This window comes from Neolamprologus brichardi, chromosome 7 (genome assembly GCF_056152115.1).
Source record: "Neolamprologus brichardi isolate AB-2024 chromosome 7, ASM5615211v1, whole genome shotgun sequence".
Lineage (NCBI taxonomy): Eukaryota > Metazoa > Chordata > Actinopteri > Cichliformes > Cichlidae > Neolamprologus > Neolamprologus brichardi.
In genome coordinates this window covers 44,966,692-44,977,275 of record NC_142110.1, presented here as the reverse complement: position 1 = coordinate 44,977,275, position 10,584 = coordinate 44,966,692, and the positions used below count along the sequence as shown (strand labels likewise).

The 10,584-nt window shown below is 39.2% G+C and overlaps 1 protein-coding gene across 1 annotated transcript; it reads left to right on the top strand.

Moving 5' to 3' along the window:
- Window positions 1–2,876: 2,876 nt before the first annotated feature.
- Window positions 2,877–10,406, top strand: gpat4 (glycerol-3-phosphate acyltransferase 4). The gene is made up of 12 exons (XM_006789140.2): window positions 2,877–3,044; window positions 4,076–4,145; window positions 4,840–5,128; window positions 5,205–5,279; window positions 5,374–5,463; window positions 5,657–5,750; window positions 5,841–5,956; window positions 9,416–9,471; window positions 9,560–9,645; window positions 9,728–9,856; window positions 9,944–10,023; window positions 10,259–10,406. Exons 1-12 carry the CDS (start codon window positions 2,877–2,879, stop codon window positions 10,404–10,406), a joined length of 1,401 nt encoding a protein of 466 aa, XP_006789203.2.
- Window positions 10,407–10,584: the final 178 nt, after the last annotated feature.

The following is a 10,584-nucleotide window of genomic DNA, read 5'->3' as shown; positions in this document are numbered from 1 at the left end:
CCAATGCAGTTTGCACATCTGTCCAGCTTCATCCTTGTCTTTGCAGTTGGCTGTTGTGGTTTTTTTTAATATATAATACAAGGCATTTTAAAATTAATGAGTTGCAAATACTTGGCAAATCTACAATATTTGCTTTTTTAACTTCAGAAATATCACAATAAAAACACCCAGGACACAACACCAAATGATCAGATAGCTGTGATATTTCTAATATAGACGGAAAACAATAAACTGCAAATATCAGTGATAACTGATGCAGGTGTAACAATGCAGCCAGTCGTATACATGTTATTTTAAATGGGTGGTTTAGAAGCGGGATGGGTGCTCTATATCACATTTTGCTCATTGGTGCAGATTAACTTCATTTCGTTTCATTTATTTATTTAAAAGGGACAATGTCATTTAACATAGTCACAATATAAAGCATAAAACTGATGTAAATAACAGTAGCTCCTCATAACATTGTCATCTGATTTGGTTTTCCAGGTGGGACTACAAAGCTGTAAGAAACTGACTTCATGTCATCTACAGTGTTTTCTGGCATATTTACTGTAATCAGATTAATACCACGTTCAATCCACAGTGCAGTGACAGCAGCCCTCATTGGCCACCTGTTGCCATGTTAACTCTATAAAGCTCTGTCTGTCTGTGATCTGCAGCCACAGCATGCTGCTGAGAGGCTGCACAGGCAGCACAGTGTCAGAAATCCCTGTTCTTCAGACCGGACTGTCCAGATGGAGCACCACCTGTCATCTCAATCCTTGTTGACGCGGCGGTAAATCCAATGGCCGGTAAGAACTACTTTTAGTACTTTTAAACTTCAATGGCTAAAAAGTTCATTATTTAAATTAAGGTGCGAGGATTACAAAACATAAACTAAACTTGTTAATACTCATAACATACAGGTTTGAAAAAATTGAAAGAAAGAAGTAACACTGCTAAGTCTGCTAAAGTAACATTAAATGATTGTTCCTGTTTGTATCTTCGCGAATGACCACCTAAAATATCCCTGGCTATTATTCATCAAGCACATTTGTGTGTTTTGATACAACATTTATCATTTATATTATGTATAAGAACATCATATCCTTTTTTTCCTGTGAAAGATCAGACTCTTCTCCCCTACTACCTTTTCAACATAACTTTTGTTAATAAAATATAAAAGCATTTAAGGCAAAACGTTAAAATAGTTTATGTTCATTTTGTAACGAATTTCCTGTTCTTGACATTGCCTTCCCTTCACAGTTATACAATAGGGTGCACCAGGCTCAAATTCTTAGCTCATTATCTATCAGTCAATCACACAGCAACTCAGTGCATTTAGGTATGTTCACATGGTGAAAGGCGATTTAACTGTTCTACTGGGGAGTTTCTGCATAATCGTCTCTAGGATTTATACAGAATGGTCCAAAAGGAGCAGAAGAGGACCACATAAGGAGAGACTCCTGGCAGCTAAGAGTAGAAAATTGAGCTGTTTCACAGGGTTCTCCAAAGTGGACGACAGAAAAATTAGAAACATGTTGACTGATATGATGAGTCTTGGTGTAAACAGCATGGAAGCAGAGATCCATCCTGAATGACAATGTCTCAAATGACCTCCACAGTCACCAGATCTCAATTCAATAGAGCACCTTTGGGATGTGATGGAACAGGAGTCACATTGTACATGTGCAGCTCACAAATCTGCAACAACTGTGTGATGCTGTCGTGTTAATATGGACCGAATATGGACCAAATATGGACTACTTTCCGCATCTTCTCGAGTTCTTCTCTCAGCCCTTGATATTTCTCCAGCTTCTCGTGTTCCTTCTTCCTGATGTAGTTATCACTTGGTACAGCTACATCTATCACTACGGCCACCTTCCTCTGCATGTCCACAACTACTATGTCTGCTGGAAGTCCCACAGAATCTTAGGTCATTCATTCTTGACAAGCCTTGTGTAGCACCCCTCTTGTCGTCATGTTGAACATCATGCCAAGTATTGTGTTGTATGTTTAGTCAAGCCACGTTTCTAGCTTCAGCCTCACGTCAAGTATAGTATTGAGTGTTTCTTTCACCACACGTTTCTAGTTAAATAAAGCATTTGAGAACTTTGAACCACCTCTGCACGTCTGTCTTTCACTTGACTTCAGTTCTGTACAGGCCCTCGGGGCCCCTTGACAGTATTGCTCACGTAGCTTTTGTAACCAGTTTCCAGATTCAGGTTAGCTACTCTTGCACTCAGTGCTCTGCCACACTTGGGGCTTGGTACCCAATCTCAGATGAGGGTGATAATATCTCCCCTATCTAAAACCTGGGGTTGAATATTTACGTCTTAGTTATCCTAAGATGCATTTGCTGTCATCACAGTAAATAGATAAACCTTTCCATTATCTTTTCATATTTGTGCAGCTGTACAAGCTTCTAGCCAGTCACCTGCTCTACTGATACTATAGTGAGGGAACCTCAAATGATTCTGTTATTAAAATTATTCTGTGCATCTACACATCGATTCTGACAGCAATCAAACATGTTCCAGTGTTTGAAGACAATCAGCCTACAGCTGTGAGCAGCAGCCACTAAGCCATTCTTCAAAGGATGGAAGAAACTTTTGGCTTACAAAGGCTCTCAGAGAAAAGTCATTGTTCATTTGAAAAATCAGATGTTTTTTCTTTTTTAATTTTCATGATAAGTCACCTGAAAGGGAGCCCCAACTGTGCTATTGCATCTCTTATCATGGTATTTTGGGCTGTGTTTGCCAAATGGTGCCAATGACTTAATGACTTACTCCATTCTGATTTCAGACAGCATGGCTTTAAACAGCACAGACAACTTTCCCTGAAGCTGAGTGTTTCAGTGTGGCACACACCTTCGTTGTTCTCCGTGCGATAACAGCATGCCTCCATTTACATGGGCTGTTCACAACCTGCTGTGCAGGTGTCTCAGCATCCCCATCTCTGCGTGGTTCACTCTTCTGTGTCTCTTTATCATTGTGCCAGCTGTACTCGGAGGCTGTTTTAGTATCCGCAGCTTGTATTTGAGGACACTTCTCAAGATATTTGAGGTGAGCTTGATTTGGGTGCCTAATATCACTAAAAAGGTACAAAATCAAAATCCTTTAAGTTCATATGTGTTTCATTCAAAGACTTTCTAAATTATAAAATCTGGATTACTTAATGATCATTTATTGTAACCCTTGAGTTTTTAGCAAAGTACATTTAATCATGTTGACTTGAAAAATGCATTACAACAACAAAAGGCGCAAAGAGGATGGAGGCCTTTGTTCTTAAGGCTCAGAGGGACTGTTAGAAGCACAGGGGATGTTGCTGCTGCTTCTTCGGGGAGTAAGGCTTAGTGACTCCACCCTAAGAAGAAGCAAGCATTTAGCCATGTGATAAATTCTACTACTCAGGAGAAATGTAATCGTAATTAAAGCTTAAGGAACATGCACGAGGATTGTAACTGTTTTTTGGTTTTTTTTGGTTTACGGGCTGGAGGACCAGGTTACAACATGGTCACCCTGCTTGGATGTACAGTGATGTTTTATTTGCAGTACATGCCATTATGATACTGTGACGATGATATAGTGTTTTTGTAAATGTCTTCTCTGGTGCAAACATCCTGTTCCTCAAAATTGTTTTGTTTTTATAAAACAGTTTTTTAAATTTTTGGGAAAAGGTTGGATTGGAGGTAAATTGGATCACAATATCAGAACTGTTTCTCGAGTTTCTATGCTTTGTTTTCTTAGCTGCAGGCTTCTGAGGCAAATTTGGTTTCCCATTCTTTTCCTCAGCAGAGCTTTAGTCTCCAGGGAGCATCTTGCCCAGTTTTATTACTTTGATCATATTTTTGTCTGTGCTTTCCATTTTCTCTTTGAATCTGTGAACTTGAAGGTATTTTGGAGCCCTATAAGGGTTGTTACTGCTTATCTAATGCCACAAGAACAACCTTTGAGAGCTCAAATAGAATAGAAAAGCCCTATATAAGAATCAGTCCATTCACAGCTGCTTGTCAACAGAAGAATGAATGCAGTGGTAAATTGTTCAGCCTTTTTTTATATACTTGTTTTGTTTTTGTTTTTTTGTCCTAAATTAGTGGGCAACCTTACGAATGGAAATGAGAGCAAAAGAAAAAAATCAGCAACTCTACAAAACATATACAAATGGTAAACCTTTTTTTCATATATTGATCGGTGTTATGATTCTGGGACGTTTATCTCAGTAATTTTGAAGTGGGTTGTTTTTACTATTTAGTTTTCCTTATGTAATCTGGTTTTCTTGGTTTTCTTTGGGTTTTATATTCATGTATCTTTTCCCTGCAGTACATTAGTTCTGTCCTTGGTCATAGTTTTGTATATTATACTTTCCTTACTGTTCTGCCCTTTTGTGTCAAATCTCCATCGGTCATGTTTACCCTTGTTTGGTTATTTCCTGTTTTATTTGGGTAACCAGTGTCTTCTGTGTTTTGGTAATTAATTTACTTGTCTAGTTTTCCATAATTAGTTTGAGCTGTGCTCCCCTCCTGTCACTGTCTGCCTCAATTACCTTGTGTATTTATTGGTGTATTTATTGTAATTGCGTCTCCCCTCGTCCTTTGTGGGGTAGTCCCACTAGCTGTGCGGTCCTTAGTCTCAGTCCTTTTTCCTTGTGGATTTTGTCACCTATTTCTGGACTGTTACTTGTTCTTTTATTGGTTTAAACGCTCAGGTTTAAACTGAACTTTTATCTACTGCATCCTGTATTTGGATACTCCACAACACCTCACACAGCTGAACCTGACAGTCAGTCATAAATGTTTATTTGACTTGTATGAGTTTTAAACAATGAAATCATTCATTTTTCTCTGCACGCTCTCTGCAGGTATCATAGCCAAAGAATCACCAGCATCTTTGCAGCAGGAGATCCGGGGTTCTGCCAGCTGTCTGTGCTCAGATCATGAGTTTGATATGGCTGATATCTTCTACTTTTGCCGAAGGGGTGTGGAGAGCATAGTGGATGATGAAGTGACCAAGCGATTTTCAGCCCAGGAACTTGAGAGCTGGAATCTGCTGACTCGGAGCAACTACAACTTCCATCACATAAATATGAGACTTACACTCCTGTGGGGGCTGGGACTTCTCACCCGCTATGGCATCCTGCTGCCTCTCAGGTATGACTTGTGTCATTGAAAGAACTGTGATTGGCTGGGTGACTGCTGAGGAAACTATTTGTTCTTTTTTCTGCAGGGTTACTCTTGCAGTCACTGGCATTAGTCTCTTCCTATTCTTGACCACCTTAGTGGGGTTTTTACCAAACGCAGCGTAAGTTTGCACAACACCTAAAGTCTCCAGTGTTGTGAGCACCAGCCTGAAGAGATTTAAAGTGACTCTGTGGCTACATGCTGTATGTCTTCAGGTTAAGATCCTACCTCAGTGAGAAGGTTCACATGATGGGCTATCGCATGTGTGTAAGCTCTCTCACGGCAATCATCACCTATCATAACAGGTACAGTAAAAAAAAACCAAACAAACATCAGCCTTATTCAAACCCATGGCAGCATCACGTTGTTTGACAGGAAAACAGTTTTAACGTAATGTCTCGATTTAAGATATCCTAGTGACTTAATCGGGTGACTTTTTAACAACAAACATGGCAGATTTTCATTATTTTGTACTGTGTCTATGTGTCTTATCTGCAGAGAAAACAAACCAAATAACGGTGGTATATGTGTGGCCAATCACACGACACCCATTGACGTGATCATCTTGGCCAGTGATCGCTGCTACTCTTTGGTACAACATTTTGTTTCTCTGAGTTTGTGTAATACATCAGCATTTATCAGAGTATTTGAGATGAGCAGAGTTTTTGAACTTGGCTCTCAGGTTGGACAGATGCATCGTGGGTTGCTGGGGATGATCCAAAGAGGAATGGTCAAATCTTCCCCGCACATCTGGTTTGACAGATCAGAAGTCAAAGACAGACACCTAGTGGCCAAGAGGTAAAATTGCATCGTCTTTATATGTAAATCCACTTTCCTCATGAGAGACAAAAAGTAAATCAGTGTGGGTGACCCGGGATATGAAGGATCAAAACTGCCAAGAGAACATATAAAGAAAGAAAGCAATCACTCATTGAATAAATGAGTGATTGCTAATAATATTAAGTTAATATTAAAATTAACTTTGAACACAAATAGGAGAATTCATTAATTCACTAAATTTTCATGTCATTTTTTGATGTTATTTTTTCATGTTTACATTTATATCTTTACTATTTCCCATCATTTTAGACCCCGTTTATTGACTGACTTTATGTAAAGTGTACTTTTCTTTGCAGATTCATTCATGCATTTTTCTGTTTTAATTTCTGCTTCAGTATGCAAATAAGTGTGCTGTCTTTGGCTGCTCCCTGTTCTTCAAGAGGTCACCACAACAGATTGGTCCTCATATTTGACTGAGCTTAGATTTCACACCCAGTGCCCTCGCCGACTAAATGTGCTTGGGAACTGCACTAGAGTTGTGTTCTTGTGTTTCATCAGGAGGATTCCTTTTTTGGGGGATGTAACCACTTAGGATGTTAATTTGGTTAGGAACAGATAGAAGGCATGGCTGGATAAATACAATACTGTGCAAAAGTCTTGATCGACTGTCATTTTTAAAAATATTTTTCAAGGAAAATGGAAAATAGGGGAAATAGGTGCAGCAATTTATTGAAAACATGACAATACAGCACATAAGAAAAAACTCTCTCAGCTTTGTTTTCATTTATTTAAGTAGTCGTCACAAACAGTTTTCGAGATGTCCTAAAGCACATTCAAAGCTCTTCTTTGGATGATGTTGTTGCTTCACATGGGTTCAATAATGTTGAGGCCTGGGGTCTGGGAAGGCCAGTGCATCACTGATAGTATTGCATCGTGTTTTTGTTTTTAATCAGGTGCTGTTCTGGATTGGCAGCGTGTTTGAGATCATTGTCCTGCAAAACAATGAAGTTAGTCAGATACTTTCCAGATTGTATTGCATGGTTTATTTAAATCTGAAGCTACTTTCCTACTTTCAAAATTTTGTTGATTTTGACAAGATCATCAACAGCACTGGCTTAAATGCAACCACAAAGCATGAAAGAGCCTCCACCTTGCTTACAGATGGCTGTCGATGCTCACTGTTGTCCCTCTCTTCCAAGGCTGGACTGGCCATCGGGCATACCAGGCATTTGCCCGGTGGGCCGCTCTTGATTTTTCCATTTTTACGGGCCGATGGAGTTTTATTTCTTTTCTCTTTTTTTTAACGGTATAAATGAATGGTGGTGGATTGGCCAGTTGGTCATGATCAACTCTGGGCTGGACCAATTACAGCCGAGGAGGTCGAACTAAAGTTGAGGTGAAAAGGAATGCGATTTGTCCCCTACTACTTCAGCTAGAAAGTTGCTAATTCAATCATGAAACCGATCAGTGATCAGCTGATCGGTTTTTCTCTCTTGTTTGTTTATCGGTCACTTTGCGCCAGAAAGAGGAAACCAGCGGATGTCGCGCTAAACAACAGCATCATGTTTAAGCTTGATCAGCTGTTGTTAGAATTTATTTAATATTCATTTCTAGTATCAGCTGATGTTTGCTGGAGCCACAGCTCTAAAAGCTGCTGGTCATGATATCAGTTTGGATATGTGGTGAGAGGGAAACATGAAAATGAAACCAGATGTCCTTACTGAATCATCAGAGCTGAACAGGTGATGGAGAAACAGGTTTACCTTTTAGGTGACATGAATGAGTTGAAGGGAAGTTATGAACTGTTTCTGAGAGACAAATAACACCAGGATCCTTTTTTATGTAGCTGACAGCTGGTAACTGTGCAGGGGCGGGTCTAGCAAAGTTTTGCCAGGGAGGCCAGGTAGAGCATTAACAGGGAAAGGGGGGCAAAAAGAAAAACTTTTCTTTCTTATTCTCATTTAAAATGTCTAGCTTTTATTAAATAATTATCTGAATCTTACAACCAAAGTTTTCATCTGATGTAAAATGTTTGGAAATCCATTATTGTATTCAGTAAACATTTAGTAATATATACCCTAGTAAGTTATAGTATTCTTTCCTTTGGGAAGGTACCATCTTTGCAATTTGCAATTTTGTTGAAGAAAGTTGAATCTATTTAATTACTGGAGAAAAATTATAGGTTTCTGTGCATTTTTTTTTTAAATAAGTGCATTAAATTAAAATCGGTTTTGTCAATTAAGCATCTTGAGGTAGAGGATGGGGGAGTGGTTCCCTATTTTTTTCCCTTTTCTTTTTTTGCTGGGAGTTGGCAACCCTGTACGTTAGATATATGCAATTATAAATTAGGTTGTTTTATATTTTTGCTAAGTACTGTTTAGAATACCAGAATAGGGAGGATGGTGTAGGTTTAAGTTTATTATAAAGGCTTTAAGGCTTTTCCTATAATACCATGGTGGGCCGGTCATTAGTCAAAATGCCCGGGCTGATTTTTTATCCTAGTCCAGCCCTGCTCTCTTCTGAACTTATTTGTACATAGTGGCAAAGAGTTTAACCACAAGCTTCAAACTTGAATTCATCACTCCATAAAAGACATGTCTCCACTGATTTTCATTTCAGTTCTTGTGTATTTTGGCATCCCTCAGCCTTTTCTCCCTGTTTCCCTTTCTGAAGATTGGCTTCTTGACAGCCGTCCTTCCACTGAGACCATTTCTGATGAGGCTTCAATGAACAGTAGCTGGATCAGCTGAAGGGCCAGATGCATCTCACATGTTCTGTGTCAGATCTTTGCTGATTTTTTTTCCTATATCTTAAGGACATTAATTTCAGATACTGTTCATCTGCTTTGGATAGCTTTTTAGGTCTGCCATTTCTTCTCTTTTCCTCAAACTTTTTAACAACATGCTTCACATCTACATTACGTGTAGACACAACATTGGTTCGTCTATTGTGTTAGGTGTGTTTTTTATGCTTAAATGATCCACAGGGCATTATTATTATTGTGAAAATAGTCAGGGACAAGAACCCGGACTCAGAATGAGTGAAAAGGCAGCCAATGTGCAAAAGAAAAATTTCGGAAGATCTTCAGAAAGCCTGGAAAACTATTGCTTAAGAGCACTTGAAGAAACTACAAGAAAGTCTAGAAGCTTGGAAGCAAAGCATAAAGCATACATGAGGGGTGACTCAAGACCTTTATACAGTAGATGCAATAAGAGGGTGCATATAGTTATGTGCGTGTGTTTGCATATGCATGTATGCATCATATCACAGCCAAAATACTGTGTGTCAGGCATTTACCACTGCATGATTCCCACTGTGAGTTTCACTAAATTTGGTTCACGTGATTAAAGTATTCAGCAGTCAGTGTAATACATTGGTTTCAGCTATTTGTATAATTGCAGTAGGTAAGACTAGATTTAAAGTGGTTAGATTTTGATACAAATATTTTAATCTGTTTGTTCTGGTTTTTCATTTCAGGCTTAGTGATCATGTGGCTGATAAAACCAAACAGCCCATCCTCATCTTCCCTGAGGGTGCGTATCATAATGGGTGTAATTTAAGCAGAAAGCAGCCGAAACAGCCTCGTTAGTATTGTTAAGATCCTCACACTGTAATTTTCAGGTACTTGTATTAACAACACATCAGTGATGATGTTCAAAAAGGGCAGCTTTGAAATTGGCTGCACTATTTATCCCGTTGCCATTAAGGTAGGAGCTTCAGTCCATTTCCTCCTATCTCCTCATACTGCTCTTACTCACTGCTGACGGGCCGTTTATGGTCATCTTGCAGTATGACCCTCGCTTTGGTGATGCTTTCTGGAACAGCAGTAAGTGTGGCCTGGTGCGGTATCTTCTCAGTATGATGAGCAGCTGGGCCATCGTATGCAGCGTTTGGTACCTGCCACCTATGGACAGAGAGGTAAAGCCCTGCCTTAAAACAATATTATCTGCCTGAAAAAGTTAGTGACTTTTAGATCATATAATGTTTCTTATTGTTCATATGCAGGAAGGAGAGGATGCAGTACAGTTTGCCAATAGAGTGAAAGCCGCCATAGCTGCCCGAGGCGGATTAGTAGATCTCATCTGGTGAGACACGTTTATATTTATATATAATTTATATTTCCGAACAATGACGTGTTCATTGTTGGAAAAGGGAAATGTGAACAGTGGTGTAACTGGGACTGTGCAGTGTTATAGTTGCCCAGTTTTACTTGTTTCCTTCAAGCTTTACGGAAGAATTAACAAATGCTGACTTTGCACTTGTAACCGCAGTCGATTCAATGAGTAATACCCCTCAATGTATGTATCCATGTTCTCTCAGGGATGGTGGACTGAAACGAGCCAAAGTGAACAATGCTTTTAAAGAAGAGCTGCAGAAACTTTACAGCAAAGTTCTTGTAGGTGACCATGAAGACCAAAGTGAAAGGATGGAAACCCAGAAAAAAAAAGATTCAACCACAAGACAATGAGGACACAGTGAATATATGTTATCACTGCAGAGTTTTACTTCTTAAAGAACATTTTACATAAAGTGAATGTAAAATACCACAGGCAGCAATTTGTACAATAGGTGCTTTGTTGGGTACAACTTTCTAGTACTGGGCTGGACCCTCTTTCATTGTGGTCCAAAATGTGCCAAGAAAATAT